The following is a 24,924-nucleotide window of genomic DNA, read 5'->3' as shown; positions in this document are numbered from 1 at the left end:
ATTACTGCAAGCTGCAGCCCACTAAAGCTTGTTTGATTTCTAAAAAAAAACCTCAACACATGTGCAACACAAATGTGGAAGACGTGTGCAGTCGTGGCATACGGCTCGTTAATGAACTTCTGTCACCACCCCGTTGGAAAAAGGCTTATTTAAACATGTTAAAGCCATATTTGTTTATTTACCTACGAGAGTCATATTGTCCCACTTATTAGATGTGGTGTGAACTCTCATGCGTGACAGCAGCCTTTGTGGGCTTTCAGAACAAAGCCTATTTTTCCTCTTTCAAAAACCGCCGCCCAATAGGCTTCATGCGATGAAGTCACTGTGTTCGCAGTGAGACACAGGGAACAATAGAGCCAGCATGCCAGGAATGTAGGAAGTGAAACTGAAGTGACATACGCAGGTCGGATGAAGGAAGGAGGCGGAGGACCGCCTTCCTTCTTTTTTGACACGCTGACGTAGACGTCAACGCCGAGAGCGGCCACTGAGCAGTCTCTAGTTTGATAACCAGGGACAATATATAAAAGAAGTGAATGACCGCTGCAGCGCTTTGTAGAACATTATCAAGAACACAGCATCCTCTTCTCATCTCACTTTGACAAATATTTTGTCTTTTAAAATCCCTGTCACGCAGTTTCAATCTTTGAGGATTTCTTTTTTTTTCTTTTCAAAAAGAAAACAAGTCATGTGTGCCAAATAAAAACACCACTTCCTTTACAACTTTCTTTGCTTTACTCCATCTGGCACATTGGTGCAAAGAGCTGGCAAATACGTGTTGGCTGAAATAGCCGCTCACTAAGTCGTTTGTTGACTAGAAAATGAGTAGGCAAACTGTCATATTTGTACTTCACTAAACAGCCGGCCCGAAACACACCAGCGCTTTTGTTGACGTACGGTACACGAGTATCAGCTGGCAAACCCAAAAAGAGGATGAGCTGAACAAAAGAAACTCACTTCCCCTTGTGTCTATTACCAGTGTTTTCCAGGTTATTTTGAGCTTCGATGCACAAACTCACCAACTTTAAGTCCTGCTTGCTGGGCCGGGCTGTCATCGTGCACTCTACACACAAACGTGCACATCTCCACAGAGTTTTGGTCTTGATGGTGCAGGCCGTAGGTCTGAAAGAGACAGAACAATCACTTTAAAAAAAAAAGTTGAGAGTAAATACTTCTTCTTCTTCTCTATTTTTAGGAATTGGCTTACACAATGCGATTGATGTCAGCAGTTTTGAAATATTGTGGTGGAACACAATGCAACACTGATAAACCGCTGAATGACAAGCTGAGGAAGCCGTGACGGGCAATGCCGGAAAACAGATCATCTTGGTCAATAAGCAAAGACGTGGCACACACATGGCAAGATAAGGTTTGTTTCTCTGGCCTGGCTGAACAGAAAGCAACGGTAGAAAGGACAGGTTCACATTTTGAAAACAGTCACACATTAAAAAAGCTGCTGTAACTGTTCTTTCTGTCCATACATGCTATACAAAAGCAGTTTTAATGTAGGAGATGAGGGACAAACTATTATGTGCAAAAAACATGATCCAAAGTTGCATACTTACTACTTCTAAAGTTCAGCTGAAAATAATTTTTCTTGTCTTTTAAGTTCAAATCTCCCTCTTTGTGTTACTATCCCTCCAAGAAAACCCTCTCCGTGAAAGCACAAAACCTTATCCTTGGATTTCTTTGTGGCTAGTACGGCCAGTATGGACAGGAGGACAAATTACAATGAAAAAATATCTATATTCATATATCTATATCTGTATTGCGTTTCAGAAAATGTGATCCTATCTTGACATACTGACATCAGTGTTTTTCTGTCTTTATAAACCTGATGTACCCCTGAAACCCATTAAGAAAGTTTCTATTTTTGTGTAGTATTTAGTTGTCTTGGAAACAGTGTTAGTGTGTTACTTCCACGTGTCTTTGAATGCTCTTCCCCGTTTCAGTCACCGCAGACTCTCTGCAGAAGGTCAGAGCAGTGCAGGCAACAGATAGACTTCCCCTTGTCACACAACTATCCGGCTGAAACTCTCAGGGGCTTTCCCTCAACACACAGGTCCACAGAGTGACATGCGAGTTATCAGGCTTTCCATCTGCTACAGTCAAGTGTTCCTATTAAAACATGGATCCAACTTGGACGAGTGTCTCTCATGGAAATTTTGCAATGATTCGGATCTGCCTGGCTCACTTCCTCATCAGCCGCCTGAAAGATAAACATATAACCACGCAAATACTGTTGAAACGCAAATATCCCATTTGCATGCTGGATCCTCAACTCCAAATCCATCCGGATGAACATAACAGGCACTTAGGGCTGATAACCTCCAGGAAAACACAAGAGTCCAAAGTCATCTCCCTCACTGCTGAACGTCAAACTGGCCCTCGTGTTCTCACTTCCTCCTGGCCACAGGCGGACAGGAAGGGCGGCAGCCTCCATCCAAACCATAAATAGAACGATATGTCTTTTCCTCCGCGCAGTGCTACGTTTACAGAAGCTTTAACGCATTTCAGAAAACTATTTTAAGAGCGGGGTCTGCATTACAGAGCCGACATTGTGAGGTTGTTGCATGGCTTCGGGGCGAGGGGGAGCGAGAGCAGGGAGATAATGAGGTTGTATGTGTGAAGCGTCTGCCTGCTGAGAGGGTGAGTGTGAAGCAGGTATTACATGGCGAGCGTGTGAGCAAACCACACAGCTTAAAGCGCTGGGAAAAGAAAAACACATCTCCTCTTCTCTCGAGTCATGGGACTAACACTCAGCGAGTTATTTGACTGATGCGTTGACCTTTGACTCCCGCCGAGCAGCCAAATGCTCGGATTAAGAGATTTACAGGATGAGATAGCCCACGCTTCAGTCACTCAAAGTTTCATGATCTAGTGACAGAGATGTGGCCGATCAGGGAAATCCCGTTAAATGGAACTCGAGAGGCTCTAAAGTATCGCTGTTGATCGTCTCACCTGGATCTCGAAACCAAACGTCTCCTCTTCATTTTTCTCCAGGACCACCACCTTTCTGGAAAAGAAGCAAGAGATTTGGTCATTTTTATTCAAACTGACTCACAACTTCTTTTATATCCTCAGATATCCCAGAGTCTTTTTTAAGATGAATGGGAGCTGTGTGATAAAGTGGGCAATAAGCATCTAATTTGCTCATCAATTGATTGTTTAAGTCAAAGATGCTGAATGTTTGAGGGTTGCAGCTTGCAGGTTCTTAACTGTGTGCTTTCCCTGGGCTTACAATTAAAAGTAGTGCTTTGGATTGTAGAAATGAAATGGGGCGTCTTAACTGTGTGATATTAACGTAGAATCAAGGAGAGAAAAAAACCACAAAACTTTTTGAAGTTATTAAAAAATGTATTAGCAACCATTTGGACAATTAGTTCATTCAAGCAAAATGCCACATTTTGACGGGTGTCAAATTCGCAAATGTGAATGTTTTCTGCTTTTCTCTGTTGTCCATCATTGTAACCTGAATATTTGGGAGTTTTGGACTGTTGGTCGCACACAAAAAAAAAAAAAGACACTTGAAAACGTTGTCTTGGGCTCTAGGATATTGTGGTGGCCATTTTTTAACGGTCTTCTGATGTCTTAAAGACCAAATGATGTGTCATATCTGTAGAGTTATCTTTTAAAATTAAATAAATATGGCATAACATAGTCCGTCAGCTTTTTCGCTCCCGGTAAGGAGCCAAAAATGTATAAAGCAGCATTTTTGTAGGGTTATATAAACTCCAAAACACAAGAGCAGGAGGAGATGAGGTCAACAAGATGTGTTTATGTCCAACTCTGGATTCCTCTCTTTATCCTTATTTAAATTACAGATAGCATAACAAGATGTCTCCGCTGGCCGTACAGGACTTCTTCTGTGTCCCGCAGCCTCTGGACGTCACGGCTAAACGTACAGTACAAGGGACTGTTGGACTGACAGACGTCAACACAGCATCTCCCATGCAGGCACAGCAGAACCCATGAAAATTCATGACGACCCTCAAAGAATATCATGCATAACATTTGGCTGCCATCACTGTGGGTGACTGTTTGAATGAGGGCCTTTCACCCTGGGATGACGCTGCTCACTTGCAATTATTCTTCGGAGGATGATAAGAGGAAAGAGAAAAAAGTACCAAGGGGAAATGTCAGTGAGGGATGAAGGAGATTGTACCTTTGTGGTTCTGGTGTCACTGTTAAGGGTTTCCATTTCTGCAGACCGCCGCCCTGCCGGGAGAAAACGAAACAAGACATGAAGCGTGTCGGACACCTGCAGGGGAGCTTAATGCAACATCACTCATCGGGGGTTTCCAGGACACACCTACAGTACACATCAGTGCATCAACTGGTCCATCTAGTCTCGAAGCTGCACATGTGCGCTATGTGTTTTTTTATTTTGTAGCCACTGGGCTATTATCCATTAAAAGGTGAAACCAGAAATTCGTGTCTGGCTGCTCTTTGTTTACTTCCCAGTTCCAACGTCAGAAAGCATACATAAATGCAGCTTTAATTAACGCAAAATCAGCCGCCCTCCGGCACTCAAAATGTTGACCTAAGTGAAACATTAGATCTTGTTTAAGAGCAGTTTGTACAAATTCCAGCCTATTAAAGAAACAAATAAGACACACGTGGCGAGAATAACTGCCACAATAACTGCATTGAGTGAAAAGCCGAGTCAACAGTAGGTCAGGACTCTGCCCTACCTGTGTAAATAAGAAAGGCATCTGTCCAGAACGCTCCACTAAATCATTACAATCACTCCTCCACTGTTCCAACTCAATCATTTTCAAATGCTGCTCCGATGAAAGGCTGCTTTGTGCTACAGTCTCTCTGGCTAGTAAAATGTTGCTTTCTTTATGTCCCAACACTTACAGAATTGTCCTGCTCCCATCTCAATGAGTGCATTTATTCCCAAATACCCTCAGAGACGAACAAGGGGGGGGTGGCTGGAGCAGGATCTCTGTGCCTGTGTGTGCACAATGCACTTTTGTAGCCCTTCACTCCAGCCACCGCACGCATGTATGCATGTAACTTGGTGGATAGCTGTACCTCTCTTTACTGTACACTGTTCCGCTTGTTTGTTTTAAACTGCTTTCCAACTAGGATGCCAGAAACACCAAACAAAGTTACAGTATTGAATCCAGCTTTATGAGAGACACAATAGCCAGGGAATGTGCTAATTGACACACTAGCCATGCAAACCTTAAGCCTTTATTATGCAACACAGGCTAAAGTTGGTGTCATTCTGGAGCATCAGAGAAGGGGGATATCAGTCCTGGGCCTCATTCTTTAATTATGGCTTTACTATTGCATGCTAACATGGAGAAAATGACTTAGTTGTTTCAATCCCGTATATTATGTACTTATGATGCAAGTACATTTCATCAATCCATTTTAGACAACCTTAAGGTCAAAGATGTGAATATTGGTCTTTTGGCATCAAATCGTCTTTTAAAAACCAAAAAACTCTTAGTTGAGTTTTGTCCTTTCATTTTATATTTTTGTATATTTAAGCATGTATTGGTACCACTACATTATGACACTAAATGACAATAATTACACCAAAAGGCTTGTAATTGTTTTTACACGTAAATCATTCCAAAAGTCATAGTAATGTCAATATATTTCACCATCCCTCAAAAGAAAATGAGTCATTTGTATGTATAAAAAAAAAAAAAAAAAAAAAAGAAGAACAAAAATAGTATTGGTCATGCTCCATCTCAATGTAAACAAACCTGAACTGTTGCAGGGTTTTACTTTAAGGATCGCTGCTTGTGTCAAATCATCATCATTTTAATTTGGATGAAGTCCTCGTTTGAAGCACCAGACCCTGGCAAACCTGACACATCATAAATCAGACTCAGTGTTTGGGTGGTCCACACTTTGCCCCCCCCTCACGGATGGGCCACTGAAGATAGGCTCCACCATGAACCAGCAGAGGTGCCCAAACCATTTCCAGATCAAGAACCACCAGATAGACCGACAACACTGCACATTTATCCAGATCCACAGCTTTTTACTTTCAGATAAAGTCTTGCAAAGTCCATCTTGTCTATATTAGCAAGGTAACTTCTTGTCCTTGTGGCAGGTGAAAGAATCACTCAATTCAACAAAAAAAGTGACAACAATTAAAAAAATCACTCACTGAAATGCAATGACCATGATAAGGATCTCACCATATCATGGCCATTGCCTTTCTGTGAGTGATTTGTAATTTTATTGGTTAGGTATGTGTGATATATGTGTGAATATGTGTTATGGTTGTCTTGCTACTGGATGCCTAACATTTCCTTTTGGGATAAATACAGTGTAAATATGTATGTATGTATGTATGTATGTATGTATGTATGTATGTATGTTCTATCTATGTATCTATCTATCTATCTAAACAAATGTGGAAGTCCACTGTCCACTAAATGGTGTCATGCTAAAAAGTCCCAAAAAAAAGAAAACTATTCTGCCTCAAGAGTGTAAATGTTTCATATTAAGCAAGTATAACTGTCTTGTATGACCAATTGCAGCTAAAACAGTTAATAGAATAGCATTGAGAGTGCAGTTAATAACTCATGCTAACTGTATTGATAACGTCGGACTACGAGACCCAATGACTGAGGACACAAGAGAGAAATAATAAGGTAACACAACAAGTGTTGAATGGACTTCTTACCTTTTTGAAGTTCCTGGGCAGCGTCCCTCCAGAGTAAGCCAAAGTCTTGTAGTTGTAAACCTCCGAGGAGTGTGTCGGTAAGACCCCGGTCCGGCAGCTGTCTGACTTTGACGAGGGGAAATAAATGTCGTTGTCTGGGGATGCGGGTCCACTCTCTGGCCCGCTGGAGTTCACCTTCTTCAGCCTCCTGAACGTCATGTTGAGCTCATAAAAGAGAGCGGGAAAGTTGTTGAAAATAAAAATGACAAAATAATTCTAAAGCGTGTTGTTCTCCTCAGAGAGTGTAACCGCTCGAGGAAGATGCTAACCGAGTTATGCGCTTCAACGTGGAGCCAAGTGTAATTTGACTTCAGAGCGTTTCTTCTGAAAAGGCTGGGGGCGGGGACTTTTATTGTGAAGGACACGAATGAGTGCCAATAGGGATGTTGACGTGCATCCTTTTTTTGATGACTTCACGTACACCTCGGATATTCCTGTTTCACAGTTTGGCAGCTGCAAGTGTTGTTGTTTTGGCTGTTGCAAATGTAGCCAAAGAAAGAGGTGGTTTTGTTTTAGAAATTAGCTGTAGAATCAAGAGGAGAAAATATTCCCTGGTGTCAGCTTTTCAAATGTGAAGAATTTCTGATTTACTCTGTTTTATATAATTATAACCTGAACGTTTTATTTATTTTTATTTTTGTTAAACTTTTGGTCAGCCAAAACAAGATTTTTGAAGACAAAACTTTTAATATTTAAGGAATTGTGCTGGCCATGATTCACTATTTTAATATGAAAAATATGAAAATTACTGGACACTGTAAATAGAATTTTCAGTAAAGTAGAAGACATGTTGTACATGTCCTTTTTTAGAATGTGTAAAGTAGTGTATTGAAGTTTTTTGTTGAAAAGCCAAAACGAGAAATTAGTATTCAAAGCAGAGTATTTTATGTTTCTTAAAACATGTCCTGCCTCTTTAAAAAGTTAGCATATTCCCACCTGCTGTTGTAACTTTGTAAGGCACATATGTGACACAATTCTTTAATTCGGTGGCTTATTTTATGTGCACACTGTTGTGTAAAGCACTCTGACAGCTGTTGGCAAAGTCTCCAAACACACAGTATGGTAGTCATGTTTGTCCAACAGCATTTGAAGGCAGCATCAGTTGCTGGCAGACCAACCTCTAATTAAAAGTTAGGGGTAATATTACTCAGGAAAAACTAGTATTTATTCTCAGCACAGATTTTTGCTTTGACAACAAATAGATTAAGTTGTACAATGAGGAGTTAAGTCTTAAAGAGGCAGAGAAAACAATTCATTTGAGTTAGTGGAGCACAAGATGCTGCAAAGACTAAAAAGTGGATGACGCCCCCTTGTGGTAGAATAAATATTCTACCACATAATAAATGAAGTATCCCAAACACTGAAGTCCATGATTTATTAAAATCTTTCCACAGTGTTTATCTCAAGCATATTACATAAACATCTTCTAGATATTTTGAAATGATATGAATGATTAAGCATTTCAATTATTTACATAATATATTTCAACCGGTGAACCATTAATTTCAAATCCAATGCAATTTATAAATTAGAAGTGAATAATACATCTCAACTTTCTGCCCTCTCACACACACACACACACACACACACACACACACACACACACACCACACACACACACACACACACACACACACACACACACACACACACACACACACACACACACAGTAGAGTAAGGAACAGTAGAGTAGGCTGACTGCTGCAGCGGATCAACATGCAGCCTTTTTGGCAATGATTGTTCTTTTACTGTTCCCCAAAACACTTTCAAGTATCTTCTAAAAACGTATGACAAAGTGGTTGGTTCCAAATTGACAAGAACATACACTATATCTGGCTTTCACAGCATCTTTACAGCCACAACAAAAACAGCAATACTACATGGATTATGTCCAAAGTGCACGTCTACACAGAGCTCTGTAAGTCTTCTACCAAAGCCAGAACCATAGAGAACAGATTGTAAAGGCACATGAAGCAGAATATTCTTCTTTTAGCAGGACATTCACTTTAAGTTCTTACAGAGCAGCGTTTTCACTAACCGTGAAGCACTGACACAGAGGCGGCGAGAGAGTTGAGTTTGGTGAAAATCATTTTGCCACGATGCAAACGTATCCTACCATACAGTTGTATTCATACAGTGCCATGCTTCGGTTATATGTTACACAGATGCAGTTATCATAACTTGTTATTCTACAACATAAACATTCCAACTGATTTTATAGTTAAGAAAAGTGTCAGTCCTCTATTTACAACAAACGAGCGCGTGTGGCTGCTTCGGAGCAGTTTTATTTGTAGGTGAAAAAGCCAGAGGATTTGGCCTGAGGAGCCATCAACATGCGGGCTTGGTTCTTGTGTGTGATGTGAATCTGAAAAGGAAATCCAAAAAGCAAAATGTCAATAAAGTGACACTATAATAAAACCCCAAATCATTCAAATTGTGTTCTATTTAAGAAGAAATTGTATCTGATTTACAGTGCATGGGGGCTGCATCCACGGCTCTCCGTCTATCTGCATCGGTAAAGCTTTCTTCGTCCTGAGGGAAAAGTAGAGAGGGATCAAGTAGCAAAATCAAAAAATGCCCTAATGTGTAATTAACAGGAAAGCCGGCATACCTAATTACTGGTATGTAAAGCACCAGAGGATCATCCTCAGCCGGTGATCAAAGTCAACTACAAGCCATTGTGAAGACATGGAGCCCAAAAGCCTGACAAGTTTGAACATGTCTGTGTGAGGCTGGTTCTCACCTGATGGTGATCTGGGATGTTTTCGCGAGCCTCACAGCACTCTTAAGACCCGTGTATATCTGTCCCATCTCCATGGCTCCCTCCAGGCCGACCACCTCTAATCGACGGTCACTGAGATCTGACAACACATGGACATACACTACTTACATGCATACATTGACCTCACATATGCACTGACTCCACTCCACAGCCCCCCTCCCCCCGGACTGTCTTCTTCCTTCCCTCCGACTGTGCAATATTATTGTTATACTGTTACTGTTATATAATACCTCATAGGACAGTGGAATCTGTGCAATTTCATTTCATACAGTGCAATAGTTAATACATTAACCTTTTCATTACTGTGCAATATTTATTTATTAATTGTTAACACTTATCTATGTTTACACAATGTGTATTCCAGGTGATTTATATATGTATACAGTTTTATTTGCTCTCCGGACTCAGGACTGTGCGCCAGCAACCCCCGCCCCTCTCTTTTTTTCTCTTTTTTCTCTGCACTACCTAGACTTTATATCTTTGACTTTATATTTTTGATTTTTGATATTTTATACTGTTATCTTATATTCTTATATTTTTTGTGTCAACGCTGTAAAGGGATTGCTTTAATCTCGTTGCACAAATACCGTGTACTTGTGTATAATGACAATAAAGGCATTCTATTCTATTCTATTCTATTATTATATGCATTTATGCTAATACTGAAATTACATCTGACCCACGTAAACATCGCTTTCAGCTACAGGTAACAGAGACTTTTTGTGTTAGTTGAAAGGAAATATTGGTAGAAAACTGCACTCTATAATGCAAGTAATGTCATTCTTTTTTTAGTGGTGCCTTTTATATTCAATTCAATGTTCAATGTTTTCAATAAGAGAATGTTGGAAATGATTTCCTTTCATTTGTACGTTAATATCTGTTTATTTATGGCAAGTAATATCGTTATTGCTAATTTCAACATCATGGCACATTTTCCTCAAATGGTGCAGTTCTAGCAGACCGACACAGTTAGCAACTAGCTGGTGAACATACTGGAGCGTTTAGCAGCTAAAGAGACACGTATTTACCTCCGTAGTTTGTAGACACCAAAATCGAACTAAAAGGAGAGTGAATATTGCACAGGTGGACACAAACATGACCCCAAATGAATGCGTATGCTGGACTGTTTGCCATAAAAGCCTAAAAGGCCAGTGATGTGTGTACAACTTGTCTCTGCTGCCCTCAAGTGGCCAGAAATAAAATCCGTTAATGCAGGTTTAAATACCCCAACAGCAATGAAATACATCAAGTCTGACCAATGCTTTTATCACATAGGATTTACTGCATTTGATTGGTGCTAATGGCCCTTTGCAAGCTACATTAATTGATTTTTTGGGCCACTTTGGGTCTGATATATCCCCTTCAGCAAAGCTTTTTAATTTAATTATTTTTAATGTATACTGTTTATTGAGTCCCAGTGGGGAAATTACAATTTACATGCACAAATAGAGAGATGTCAGACCAGCTAGACCAGCAACCTAGACGGTTGGGGGTACAGTGCCTTGCTCAAGGGTACCTGGCATCGTCCAGGAGGTGAAGAGGCATCTCTCTCCAGCTACCAATACACACTCCGTACATTGGTCCATTCGGGGATTTGAACCGACAACCCTCCGGTTCCCAACCCAACTCCCTTCAGACTGAGCTCCTGCCTCCCCTTTGCAGGGAAACTTTTTTAGGACTTTAGTAGTTGCTTATTTCCACATCCAGCAGTCACGAAGCAACATGATCATTTATTTAGTGTCCTGTTTGTGTCCATCTGACAAATGTTAGTTCAAACAACGCTCTGCTTTGGTGCTGGGCAGGTAACAGATGCAGTGGGTTTATTGGGAACTTTCTGCTTAAAAAAAACCCCAGCTGGAAACTGGGATAATGAGAGTGATGTTTGGATACTGTAAAGTTAAAAGGTTTGACGTTTTTAAGAGGAAACTGTAGATGAAAAGTACATATTTGGCCAGATTTAAATCAGATTTCTGATGTTCTCATACAGTATACACCCAATGACAAAATACCTTGGGAGGACACTTTCAGGATTTCTGGGTCGATGATCACCTCGGGCTCCTCCTGACTTGTCAGTCCCTTAGTGTCCCCTTTTTTGGTCTCACCCCATAAATTGGAGCCACCGTGCATGCTGGGAATGTTGAGGACAGCAACCCCTTCTAGAGACAGGCCACTGAGATCCAGTGGAGTACCAGAGCACTGAAGAAGACACAGCAGCAGACCACAGAGACAAAGAGTACTCAGTCTGGTTGTGGGAACACATCTTTTTTTTTCTCTCCCACCCGACACAAAAACAGTCACACAAACGTGCAAAGCTGATAAAGCTGATGCTGGGATCTCACCTCGATGGTTAGGCTTTCGTTCAGTTTCTTGCAGGAAGCAGAGATGGTTTCTGAAGTGGCAAATTCAAAATACCACAGCTTGTTCTTCATTCTGCCGTCATAGAAAAAGTGTGTTTATTCAGGTTTAGGTTATATTACATTTTCAAAGAACATTTGTTTTCCTTTTATCACACACAGCTCTTTGGAGGCAGGAGGGAGTCAAGTTGCAACGCTCGCTGCTTCAGACATCTGCACTCGCCACCTGCATTCAGTTTTTTTCAGCTTTAAAAAACCTGTTACTTCAAACAGGAAAAATGAAAGCAAAAACGAGAACAAAAAAAATAAATGGAAAGTGTTCCTCGGGTCATCAACATCTGTTAGACGTATGATTTTAACACTGGGTTCCTACTATGAGTGGGATGTTGTTGTCCGTATGCTGTCCCTGAGGACGTGCCCTAAGAACTGAATGTGTTTAGAGTTGAAGAGCGTACCTGCTGTTAAATTTCTGGGGATGTTTCTCCCTCATTGTGTGAAAGCGGTGGGCAATGGAGGCGTCCTGTCAACACAACACACACCAGAAATGATCCAAACACAAATATGAAATATGAACACTTGTGTGCTCTCGTGTGATGTATTTCTGAGAAACTCACAACTCCGATAGAGAAGTAGTTGTTGATGATTTCATAGGGAACGGGGTCGCCCTTCTCCTGACTCTCTTCTGGGATGACCCGCACAGTCCAGCGGTCCATCATCACCTGAGTGCTCCCCTCGATGTCTTTAAGAATACGACTCAGATCCTCACCATCATATCCTTCAAAAAGGCAACACACACACGCCACGTATGATTGACTCATATAGACAAATATAGAATAAAATAGGGCTGCACAAAATACTGTATATTGTTTTTTTATTGTTATCGTGATATCAACTCATCGTGAAAGGCTGCAACATATTTTGAAAAAAACTCAAAATATCAGTAGAAAACGGTACTTTAAAATGTAACTGCTTCTTTTTTTTAGTAGTGCTTTTTTATATTCAATTCCCTGTTCAACGTGTTCAATGAAACAATGCAAGAAATGATTCACTTTCATTTGTTTTCCCTTCAACAAGCAGGTTGTTGTATTTGAGCAGAATACTGAAAGCAGCAGAAATGCACAATGGTATCGCATATGGCATATTTTCCTTAATATTGTGCAGCCTAGAATAAAGCATTCTTATTTCATGAATCACATTCTAAAAAACACAAATAGTAACATATGCTGTAAAATGTTTCACTATTTTCATTTATTTCTGACCTCCTCCCCATCGCAGACACCGTGCTAGGTCATTTCCTGTGCCCAGAGGAAGCACAGCGACAGGGGGCCTCACCACCAGATTGGCTTTATCTGAAAGCGAGAAAAGGATAAATAAGGGAAGGAAATAGAATGTGCGTCAGAATGAGTTTCAAAAGAAGCTCATGGTGTGGAGGCTGACGCATCTCCTAATAATGCTTCCTTTTTATAGCGATCCATCAATCTCACCTATTGCGTCTAGAATCCAGCCAACTGTGCCGTCACCCCCGCACACTAAGATCCTGTAATCCTGCAGATGTCTGAAGAAACTCAGTCTGAAAGAAAGGTGACGGGATCTAAAACAGCAGCGCTTCGTGTGTGCAAGACAATGTTGTCTGTTATGTAACATTTGGCAGTGTTCAGTAAATATAAAATCTATTTCCATTCATCTATTTTTCTCCATTTCACGCTGACCATAATGTGTCGTACTCACCCTGGTCCAGGTCCGCCGTTGGAAAGGTTGTTTACCTGCCGTGGATTCAGTAAATACTGAAACTTATGCAGGACTCTGTAATGCATAAAACCAGGCTAAACAATGCGCATGTATTAGACATATATTTCTTCATGAGTGTATTTCTTTCAACTGACCTTTCTCCCTGCTTGCCACCACTTTTAGGGTTGACGAACACTAGAAGAGGATGGGTGTTTGGCACGGGGCTGATCTGTTGAATGGTAAACACGTGTTATAGTTTGATTTGACCGTACATACAGCCAAACCACATTTAGCCGCCTCATTGTCAATATTTAGCATTGATAAAAAGCTTTGCTGGGGGAGAATAATACCTGAAGCACTTGTCCATCAGGAGTAGTATTGAGCTCACTGTCATCTGTTGAGCCTGAGCAGCCATTCTTTACATTGTTTGGTCTCTCCTTTAGGGACCAAAACAAAGCAAAGACTGAATAAGACCAGAGGAAATGTAATAGATTTTCTTGCCCTTTGAAGAGAAAGAAAAATCTTTACACACTGTACCTGTCAAAATGCCACACAGGTGAGAAAGAAACAACAACAAAGAGCCCTGGGGCTGATGTTATGTTCTGCGTTGGTGTGACACACAGTGTTTGTTCCGTGCAGTACATGTGCCCGAGGATAATACTGTACCTTTATAACAGGATAGATTGCCCATGGAGGCAGGATGTGGTCTCTGAGGGGCCCACAGGTACACACTGTTGGCTCCTGGCCTGCACATTCATCATGACGCTGTAAAACACAAACAATGTCACGTTACATAATCTCCCAGCACAGGAGTGATGACAACTGACAGGATTTTTTTTTAGCATTTCTGCTTCACTTAACTGCGTACAGTGAAAAGAGACTGGAAAGTTAGGAGAAAGAAGTGGTGGGAACTTGGGCTGGATATGGCCTACGACCACACAATACGATACGTTTCACGATATAGAGTCCACGATACGATACATATCACAATACAGGATCAATCTGAATAATGACCATGTCCTGCACAATCTTTACTATAAATGCTGTTCTTTATTATTCTGCATAGAAGCGATTGCACAACTTAAAACACTGGAGACAGAATTTAAAGGCGGGGTTGGTAATTTTGAAAAGCTAGCAAGATTTGAAAGTAGCATCTCCTCGGGGCAGAACAGAGAAGGGCCGCAGTTTCCCATGATATTATCATACCGAATGTTTTCAACAAACATGACTAATGTTAGCAATGTGAGGGGGCGCACATTGAGCTCAGGCTCATACACGGGAGGGGTAGAGTACGCACAATGGGGCGAGGAAGCATTTCATCGGTTCTTTCCAAACGGACCCCGAGGCAGCGATCGGTGTTTTTTTTTCACAGCAGCTACAGGTGACAGATCTTTCTCTGCTCCTTTTTTTAGAGTACATAAGGTATTTACTGTTGTCGGGGTATCATGACCATTTCAAACATGATATAAAAAAGGGTAAATTGGAAATAGTTACCAACCCTGCCTTTAAAGTGAAACTCAAATATTCCGTTACTGATCCCAGAATTAGTAATAAAAAACATATAAAATATTTTTTAACCTTAACATGCTTGAATGAATGTTTGTTTTGAATTGACACGTGCGCTGTTTTTGTAACGTGGACTGGCCTTGTCTGCCATCTCTTGGCTTCATTGAACACTGCACCACGGGTGAGGTGCTGTCACAGCATTTGCCGCTGTATCCATTGATACTTGATACATATAGTATGTCCATAGTAGTATCTGCATCGGTATGTGAGGAGTACGTCACAATATATTTCTGTATTGATGTTTTGAGCACAGCCCTAGTTGAAACAAGCCTCTCCAGATTGAATTTAAATGTTTTTACAACAGATATTTTTGAAAAGTACAGAATTGAGTAAGGAAACGGTAAATATTACTGATGTAATAGCTTGATATGTGATATGTGATAGCTTGATAGACTGACGTTATTTGGAGTAGTATTTTTGTATTATTGCTGCTGCCTATCTCTTTTCAAACGGGTCTAGTGTGTGTCATGTTGAATTCTTTTTTTTCCTTTTTTTTTAACAACTATGCATTTTTTATTTAATTGTTGGAAACAAAGGTTTTCATTAATTTGTTCCTGAGAATCAGTCAAGCGCTGAGATGCGTCCTCACCATCGTGTGGCACCACACACAGTGTTTGCCCGTCAAGCCTTGATAGCTCTTGATCTTCTTCTGGCATTTTTCACACCTCTTAGAGTCACAGTTCCCACTCACCCAGTCGTGTGCTGGAACCTGAAATGTGAGATGAATATTTATATTCCCACATAAAATCACTCAGACACAGGATAGCGTCCTATATGGACACTGTAAGTGCCACTGTTAATGTTGTCGTGGAGAAACTGGCCTACCCCTGTTTCTTTCTTTGACTTCACATAGGTCCGGGTGCAGGGGGCCGGGTTCCTGTTGGCACAGCGTCCGTGGACTGTGTATTTGCAGCCTGCACAACAGGACACCCAGCTGTCATGTGATGTGTACATTCATATACATTTAAAGCTGAATATTAATCAAAAACGGATCCTGCATTTCTCAGTTTTGACATTACAGTTTTAGTGACGTGTGTCCCTGCAGTGTTGCCCTCGTCTGGTGACATTAGGTACTCACAAGTGCAGCACAGTCCTTGTTTCCTCAGACCCAGCAGCATGCTATGGCACACGTTGCAGTAAACAGGCTTGTTGAAGTGTTTCATCCTCCAAAGGTGCTGCCCGTCCTTCTGGGTCATCTGGTCGATGAGGGAGAAATCATTGAAGACGGCAATGAAAGAAAGACAGGAACATCATGGTTTAAGATCTTGGGACTGTGCTAGCTCATTTGCATTTAGGTATAAAAATACACAGTGAAAATGTAAAAAATACATCCAGCTCATATTTGTTTCCATTGTTACATTTTGGATCAAACAACACAAACCCTTTCATTAAAAACACTACGGGAAAGGCCTGCCTTTCACAGTTGTTTTTCACACCCACTCATGACAAACCTTTCCCTAATGAGTTCACTTATATGCGGTATGTAGTGGCTTGACATTTCATGACATACAGCGCCGCGCCATGGATATTCAAATCAACAGTGACGATAATCTCAAATTCTCAACACGAGATTATGAGGTTGTTTTCAATCTGTTTACAAAGCGAGCAGGGCTCTTATCCGGATTACCCACTGAAATGCTTTTTCCCTGACATAATGCATCAGCCTATCACTTACTGCATGAGGCATAGCAGGCAGGCTGTGAAAAAAAAACACAGCAACTGTGAGGGGGCTCAATTCATGCGCCCCAGGCTTCAAATGTCTATTGGTGGTTAGAAATAGCCGGAGGGGAAGTCCCTGGCATTGTTGTGGAGGCCAAACCCAGTGGCAGAGTCCAGTCCGTGGTTTCACACTGCCACAGTGAGCAGACAGACACACAGTCTAACAGTAAGTGGCTTTTACATTCTTGGCAACACATTAAACAAAACCCACACCACAAAACTGATCTGCCCTTGATTTAAGGATACCATTTTTATGTACCCAGCCGCTATTAAAATGATTTATTTCTTTAGTCAAATATAGTGCCCAATGCCTAAAGATGGCTATTTTATGAAAATGCTTTGTTGAATGTGGGCACATAATGTGCATAGTAAATGGAAAAGCACTCTGATAGTGCAGAGCTTGCAAGAGAGAGGAGATGACTTTACCACACCCTGAAACACTGAGTTGGCGAAAATGCCCTTATAGACAGGGCGGAGGCGCAGGACGGAGGCTAGGCACGCAAAGCCAAGGTTTCACAAGAGCAGTAAAAAAAAAAAAAGAAGAAAAAAAGTGGGTTTTACCACCTGCTGTAAACATGAAACAGATCTGAATTGTGGTTTCAAGGCCAACACTTAATAAAAAGTGAAACATGCTGCTTTTAAAGTACCTTCAGACCCAACAAGACCAGCAAGGGGACGTTGTTCATGCCTCCCTCCACCCACTCCTCCAGAGACACCGTGCCGCTGCTGTCAGCATCAATTGCGGTCATCATGTCCTTCAGAACCTGATGAAATGTCATTAGATGGTTATTATCCAATCATCGCACAAACCTCTATTAATTAAAGAAGACCATATGCATCCTGAAACTAGTCCTACGTGGGAATTTGTTGATTTTATAGGTGGAGAGCAGCTTATCTTTTTACCCAACCCTAGCAAATGAGTAACAAATACTGCCATACACTGTATGCAATGTTGTAAAAGGCATCTTGCACAAACATATGTGTTATGTACATTTACTATATTGTCACGGCAGATCAGTCTACACAGACTTTTATGTGTCTGAGGGCATTTCCATTTGAGAGTAGAGCACTCCGGGACTCACCGGCCTCAGCTCTGACACGTCCCATCCGAGGTATTCTGCAGCATGCATCATCTGAGCAATAATCCTATCCACTTCCTGTTTGAAAAAAAACAACAAAAGACATGCTTTAGCAATGTGACTGATATTTAGGGCTGGGCGATATGGAGAAAATCAAATATCACGATATTCTTGACCAAATACCTCGATGCTAATATTGCGACACTATTGTATGCTTGACTATTGGTGTTTTAACAAAAAGTTATTTTACACAATGAGATTTTTGATAAATATTCTCCAGAAATTATTTAATGACTTAGTGGGTAAAGGTAAATAATAGAACAGCTAGAACAGCCTGGTAAGTTCACAAAATGTTTACTTTACTGTAATTCATCCGGTAAAACCAGGTAAAGACAACACTTAACATATTACAATATTACGATTTATCCAAAATCTAAGACGATACAACATTGATTTAGTCCTACTGGTATGATACAATACTTTAAAATAAATGGCAATTCCACCTTTACTTTGATCAGTCGGATCCACAACTAAGCCAGAATGTTTGTGTTTGATTTCGACAATCACACCTAAGAGTTCTTCTCAACGACTTACAGAGCTGTCGAGGACTCCGTTGCCGTCTCTGTCGTAGAGCTTGAAAGCAACTAAAAAGAGAGGGGATACGAAAGTAGAAGTGCTGGACCAAGTCATCACTCAAATATATCTCAGGGCAGGAACCAAAACAAAGGACTCACATTCCAGCTTATCCCTTGGCTGGCCATCCTCCAGCAGAGAGAAGTAACACGAAACATCCTTCAGAAAGACCTCTTCTACAGGAGAGACGGAGGAGACAGAGGGTTGGTTGTGAATCCTCTGGTTACAATATCTGCACAAACAGCATCGCACAGCCATGTGGCGATAAATGAGCGCATGCCAAACAGGCCATGGCGTAAAGTGATAAGGGCATGCTGCAAAGTAGCGTGGAGGCAGTGAGTTTATAATACATGGTGTATAATCTCACTGGCACTGTCTGCCTGGGTGGGTTCGGAGTTTTGGAAGGAGCAGAAGAGTCGCTGGCAGAGATCCACAGGGAAGTCCTCCACTTCTAAATACGTCTTCAGGAACAGACGAAAGCCTTCTTCATTGATGCACTGGGGAGAAAAAATGAATGGGAGAGCCATATTTAGTTTACAGTGCTTTTGTGAAATGCGTTAACCGTGTGTGTGTGTGTGTGACTTTATTGTCACATACACATACATGCTGCAAAATTCATTTTCTGCATTTAACCATTTAACCCATCCCTCAAGGGAGCAGTTGGCTGCCATTTACAGCACCCTGGGACCAACTCCAGATCTGAGCCAATGGGCACTGACTGGAGAACCTAGTTCTTGTTTTTTGATAGTGGGGGAAACCGGAGCACCATGCTGTGTGTGTGTGCTTGTGTGTGTGTGTGTGTGTGTGTGTGTGTGTGTGTGTGTGTGTGTGTGTTTGTGTGTTAACTTCTGCATTTTTCAAATTCATCTTTTCTAAAATAAGAGAAGATGACATTCACAGTGTTTCTCAGAAGAAAATTAAGAACCTTGGTGTGAGCTTGAGAGTCATGTATGACAGTAAGTCTATTTGTCTTTCTCACATGATAATATGCTGCAGGGCTAACAAGCAATAGTCCCTCGACAACGGTGAACCACAAACCCCATTCTTGTTGACATTATTCCATTTCCCTGGTTGATACCCTGCGAGCTGACCCAGTAATAAATAATGTCACAGCCAGATCACAATAACAAAAGGAAAAAAAAAGGCAAACGAGGGTGAGACCACAGAAACTGCATACTTATTCTCACACCACACACACCACACACACACACACACACACACCACACACACACACACACACACACACACACACACCACCACACACACCACACACACACACATTTCCACCTAATTTCATTGTTCTGTAGGTTTTAAAAGCTATTAACTAGTACTTTATGTCAGTATTTATGTTTTATCCCATTAAAAAAAAACATTTCCCTCCAATTATCTAATTAAACTGTATGCAGCCAAATAACCCATTCGAAATTACTGCATTTGCTTCCTGCACAAATTAGTTGGCAGTGTCACCCACCGACGCTAACGTATTTGAAAGATCTTTTTCAATCCCATTTGAGCTTACACTGCATGAGTGCAGCCAGCAGCCGTGCTGCGTGGGCAAAAACAAGGAGGTCATTTACATTTGCAACCGTACTTGAACGCGGCGAAGACATTTCTCCCGGACAGCTGAGTCATCGTGATCGATGGGTTTGTACCTAAGTTAATCAGCGCAGGACAATTAGTAACCGCTCAATATACATACACTGCTACGCTGACAGCTATAACTCAGTTTAGTAATGTGTCACGTGGCTGATATCCCTTCCAGTGAGTTTTGGACCCGATGGTGAACAGCAGGACGCGGCGTCCCCTCACCTCTCCATGTCTGTGCCGGGCCAGACGACCATCTGCATCAAATTCCCTGAGCACATCTTTCACCTTCAGGCTGCAGTCTGGAAGCAAAGACAAACAAGTCACTCAGTAATGTATATATACTGTACTTCTGCACATGGGGGTAGCTCTCAAATGTACACTTTTCACAGGCTACTCTACTGTATGTAGGGTTGTGCAATATATATTATTTTATCAATTTCGTGATATGAGACTAGATATCCTCTTAGATTTGGGATATCGTTATATCGCAATATGACATAAGTGGTGTCTTTTCCTGGTTTTAGAGGCTGCATTACAGTAAAGTGATGTCAATTTCTGAACTTACTGGACTGTTCTAGCTATTCCATTATTTGCCTTTCCCCAATTAGTTATTATATCCACATTACTGATGATGATTTATCCAATATCTCATGGTGTAAACATAGGTGTTATGAGAAAATGATCTTAACATCTGATTTTTTTCCATATCGCCCAGCTCTAACTGCTATGTGGCCATTTTGAATCCACGTTTCTGTCATATCATGAACATATATGATTACACACAATGAATATACAGTTATCTGGGGGAGGAGGGGGGGGGGGGGGCAACTACATATGTACAAAGAAGAATGTGGCAGGCTGTAACCTCTTCTAGATATGAGAAACCATAAGCGAGAGTAAATGAGTGTATGTGTGGGTGGAAGTGGAAGTGGAGGGGGGGTGTTAAGCGCTGAGAAAGCCGCCTGCCCGCCCGCCCGCCTGTCTGTACTCACATTCAATGTACTGCTGTAGCTGGATAAAGTCGACAGGGTTCAGCTCCTTCACCTCTGGGTTTGTGGGGGTGGACATAGTGCCTGCTTCTGCACTAGCTGCCTGCCTGTGCACAGGCGAGAGAAACAGTGAGACATAGACGGAGAGAAAAGAGAAGGTGGGTGCACAGTAGCCTACCTCTTTGTAAAACATGAAAGCATGGCTGCAAGCAAAAGATAGCATCTCCCATCTCGCGCTGTGAAAATCCATGATAGTAGAGAAGGAGAATCACGCTCGACATCCAGCGAAGCCAAAGTAAGGACGTAACTGCCAGACAATAAGCCTTTTGGTGAACACAATGAATAATTATAATAAGTTTATGTGCCTAACCACCATATCACTGTGGTCTGTGTTCCACAAACCCAAAGTCTTTCATCGACGTGTAAGTGTAAATGAAACTATTTCCTTGTGTGCTGTGAAATGCGGCTTCACTGCCAAGCATGAACAATTTTGAGTTCTCACGTATAAATAATGTATTTATTTTAAATCTTTTGCAACCAATAACATTTCCTTAGCGACAAAAAAACTGGGCCTGGTAGAATAGATGTCAGGCTAAAGTTAAGGTACCCATGATACTTCGACTCTAGGGATTCTCTGCACCAAAAATCTCTTTCCATATACTCACTGGCCCATTTTTGATTTATATGATGCCAAATATAGAGAGCGTTTGATTACGTTTAGCACAAAAGCGAGTACAATGAAGTGTTGAAATGGAGAAATAAACAACACAATCTTGCAGAGAGGTTAAAAAAAAAAACTTGTTTTATGAGGGGACGTCCCCTCCGAACAAAAGGAAGAAACTTAAATGTCATACAAGGCTGAAAACGAGCATAAAATCTGAATCTGACACAGATGGACGAGCATTTGGTGGGTTCTATATGAATGCTTTCATCCCAAGCAAACATGCAGGTGAAACCTAATGGAAGGAGGTTCCCTAATGACAGGAAAAACAACAGACAAATGTATATTCATGAATCATTTAAGAAAGAGGAGTAACAAGTTAATGGAGGGGAAAAAGTCGCCATCCTTGTTGTTGTTGTAGATGCATTACCCAAAGAAATACAGGGACAGATCGATACAAAATGTATAGAAAGCCTAATGTAGTTCATAGTCTATATGTAAAGCATAAAGCATCGTCATAGCCAGGACATTTTTCTAAGCAGGTCTGACATAAAAAGCACCAAGACACAGAACACATGCTCTTCTGATTCACTATTGCATTCTTTGTCTTGGTATTTGGTATTAGGTTGTTTGTCTTAAAGAACGACCATGTAATATTACATTATATGTAATATACTGCTTCATATGTCAGAGGTTGCACACCTCTGGAGCACTTAGGGGTTAAGTGTCTTGCTCATCGCAGTGGGAATTGAACCCTAACCTCCCACACCATCGGCATGTGTCATATCCACTGCGCCACCACCAACCACGGTTATATATATATAAAATAACAATCTCAATTTTACAGACAAAATGTCGATTCAGCGATAAAATGTGCCCTTGCTCTATTTTAAAATCTCAGAAGTTTGGTGTTTTGCTGGGTCTGGTATGACAAGTAGCTCATGGTGAATAATTTAAGCACACTTTAGATATAAATACATATAATTGACATTATTTAAGCAATTTATTGACTGTCTGACTCTGACTGCTTGCTGGTTTTTACCATTATCAAGTAATCCCCACTAAGCAAAAGTTACATCATCTTGCTTTTTAAGAACCACGACAGTAATTTCGCCCTTAAATACTTTACATAACTGCAGAACATTTTGCAATCCATGCTCAAAAGTTCACTGAATAGTTTAATTCATCACAGCAAAAAGCATTAAGTTTCGCCTAATTTACATTACCATTATGAGGTAATGCAGTGGAGACTTTATAAAATGAATCTGCACTTCACTTGCTTTACCATGCAACAATAGTGGACCTTTGAAAATAATAAATGTAGGTTTTTTACCATACATAAGTCAAGAAAGTTGAATCATCTGCTGAGCTTGCGCCTCAAGTCCTTAATCCAATCCACAAATGACGCTTTATTACTACGTTTTTATGAAGCTTAGCATAAATGAATTCAGGAAGACTTCTATGCTTCACATTTCTCTCGCTCTTTCTCTCTCCCAACCTAGTCATCAGCTGAGTGCGGGCGTTCACTCCTTCTGTTAAACCAACCAGATGCTGCCACGATCTCCGTGAGCTATCGCATTGTTGCAATTAAAACTTGAAATCTTTTTTATTTTTTATTTTTTTTGATTATACTTTATTAATCCCACAAGGGGAAACTACACTTTTCACTCTGTTGTTATTACACACATTACACACAGGCCTGAATTACACACACATGCTCAGGACCTACACATGCACTAATGGAGAGATGTCAGAGTGAGGGGGCTGCCCATGGAAAGGCGCCCCGAGCGGTTGGGGGTTCGGTGCCTTGCTCAAGAGCACCTTGGCAGTGCCCAGGAGGTGAACTGGCACCTTTCCAGCTACCAGTCCACCACCATACTTTGGTCCGTACGGGGACTTGAACCGGTAACCCTCCGGTTCCCAACCCAACTCCCTATTTCTCCTCTGTGACGCTGTCACTTGTCATTTCAGGCAAAACCGATGCACCCCTCCTCCACCCCGGTCCCCTCCAGCCCTCATGACACCCAGCACCCAGGGTTCCTCCATCATCTGAGGCCACACTTTACATCCACATCCAGATCTTTAGGCTCTTCCTGTCTAATCCTGGAGATTAATCGCCAAAGACTAAATTAAAATAAAAACTGTATGGAAATGAAAGGTCACTGAAGAATGGAAAGGCATATATGAGAAACTTTACAGCATGTTTTGGAAAACGTAGAAATAATGTGTCCTTTGGAGCAAAACAAAACCAATTGTATTTTCGGTAACACTTTATAATCACCATCATTAATAGATGGTAAATTGATAGTTAATTCATCTTTAGTTAGTTGTCACTTAACTGTTAGCAATCAGACTGTTTACAAACAATTACATTATAATTAATAATGTTTACTAATTGTTAATAGTGCTGAAAATTGACAGCTTATTGTTACACACATTATAGCCCTCATATACTACATTAGGTATTGAGTAATGATTGAATGAATGACGGAGTAATAATTGAGTAATGTGATCCTGCAGTGAACCTTCCATGAATAAATAAAGGTTAAATTAAAATGTGGATCTATATATAAAAAATTATGTTTTTACATAATGTATCATTGCGTTACCAAGCAATGATACATTAGACATACATAACTATGAAAAACATCAGTCGCAACTTTACAATAGCCATCCAGATAATGTTTATAGATGGTTTACAAAGTATTTATTCACTATTTAACAAGGTATTATAGTCATCTGTTGCAACTTTATAATAACCATCCAGACCCTGTTTATAGACGGTTTACAAACCAACTGGTAACCCTTGACAACGTGTTAGGAATATCTGCTCCATCTATCTATGTCATGTTTATGTATATGTTTATAGAGTTACAAATGTTTTTTAATCATTACTTGATACCTTATATAGTATATAAGTTATATAATGGGTGTTACAATAAACTGTTAATTTACTGCACTATTAATATTTTGTAAATTATTATTTAATTGCTTGTTAACTAGGGGTGGGGGAAAAATCGATACAGTATAGTAACCCGATATTTTCAGTGGCAATACTGTATCGATACACAGGCGCCAAGTATGGATCTTTTATTATATATTATGCATTATATTATATATTATGTAAATGT

The 24,924-nt window shown here is 40.8% G+C and overlaps 2 protein-coding genes and 1 long non-coding RNA gene across 3 annotated transcripts in view; 1 reads left to right on the top strand and 2 right to left on the bottom strand.

The window, feature by feature from the left end:
* The window catches only part of tamalin (trafficking regulator and scaffold protein tamalin), an 11,449-nt gene extending 4,442 nt beyond the window's left edge, over positions 1-7,007 (bottom strand). The window contains exons 1-4 of the mRNA XM_032520081.1: positions 6,656-7,007; positions 4,163-4,215; positions 2,959-3,013; positions 1,017-1,119 (exon numbers count right to left, since the gene is read on the bottom strand). Of these exons, the coding sequence (XP_032375972.1) occupies positions 1,017-1,119; positions 2,959-3,013; positions 4,163-4,215; positions 6,656-6,853 (409 nt within the window). The 5' untranslated portion in view covers positions 6,854-7,007. The remainder of the gene's footprint in view (positions 1-1,016; positions 1,120-2,958; positions 3,014-4,162; positions 4,216-6,655) is intronic.
* A 1,048-nt stretch (positions 7,008-8,055) lies between these two features.
* The window catches only part of dgkaa (diacylglycerol kinase, alpha a), a 23,044-nt gene continuing 6,175 nt past the window's right edge, over positions 8,056-24,924 (bottom strand). The window contains exons 2-24 of the mRNA XM_032520047.1: positions 21,136-21,239; positions 20,366-20,442; positions 18,924-19,053; positions 18,658-18,732; positions 18,518-18,567; positions 17,927-18,001; positions 17,492-17,608; positions 16,204-16,321; positions 15,951-16,039; positions 15,715-15,834; positions 14,226-14,324; positions 13,910-13,996; positions 13,715-13,788; positions 13,560-13,634; positions 13,316-13,401; positions 13,091-13,180; positions 12,446-12,606; positions 12,287-12,351; positions 11,817-11,907; positions 11,487-11,673; positions 9,439-9,556; positions 9,167-9,227; positions 8,056-9,060 (exon numbers count right to left, since the gene is read on the bottom strand). Of these exons, the coding sequence (XP_032375938.1) occupies positions 8,980-9,060; positions 9,167-9,227; positions 9,439-9,556; positions 11,487-11,673; positions 11,817-11,907; positions 12,287-12,351; positions 12,446-12,606; positions 13,091-13,180; positions 13,316-13,401; positions 13,560-13,634; positions 13,715-13,788; positions 13,910-13,996; positions 14,226-14,324; positions 15,715-15,834; positions 15,951-16,039; positions 16,204-16,321; positions 17,492-17,608; positions 17,927-18,001; positions 18,518-18,567; positions 18,658-18,732; positions 18,924-19,053; positions 20,366-20,442; positions 21,136-21,211 (2,202 nt within the window). The 5' untranslated portion in view covers positions 21,212-21,239 and the 3' untranslated portion in view covers positions 8,056-8,979. The remainder of the gene's footprint in view (positions 9,061-9,166; positions 9,228-9,438; positions 9,557-11,486; positions 11,674-11,816; positions 11,908-12,286; positions 12,352-12,445; positions 12,607-13,090; positions 13,181-13,315; positions 13,402-13,559; positions 13,635-13,714; positions 13,789-13,909; positions 13,997-14,225; positions 14,325-15,714; positions 15,835-15,950; positions 16,040-16,203; positions 16,322-17,491; positions 17,609-17,926; positions 18,002-18,517; positions 18,568-18,657; positions 18,733-18,923; positions 19,054-20,365; positions 20,443-21,135; positions 21,240-24,924) is intronic.
* The window catches only part of LOC116692110 (uncharacterized), a 21,864-nt gene continuing 19,100 nt past the window's right edge, over positions 22,161-24,924 (top strand). Inside the window, exon 1 of the long non-coding RNA XR_004332631.1 lies at positions 22,161-22,171. This is a non-coding gene — a long non-coding RNA (uncharacterized LOC116692110). The remainder of the gene's footprint in view (positions 22,172-24,924) is intronic.

Source organism: Etheostoma spectabile, chromosome 7 (genome assembly GCF_008692095.1).
Source record: "Etheostoma spectabile isolate EspeVRDwgs_2016 chromosome 7, UIUC_Espe_1.0, whole genome shotgun sequence".
Lineage (NCBI taxonomy): Eukaryota > Metazoa > Chordata > Actinopteri > Perciformes > Percidae > Etheostoma > Etheostoma spectabile.
The sequence above is the reverse complement of the archived record's forward strand: the minus strand, read 5'-3'. Positions and strand labels throughout refer to the sequence as shown.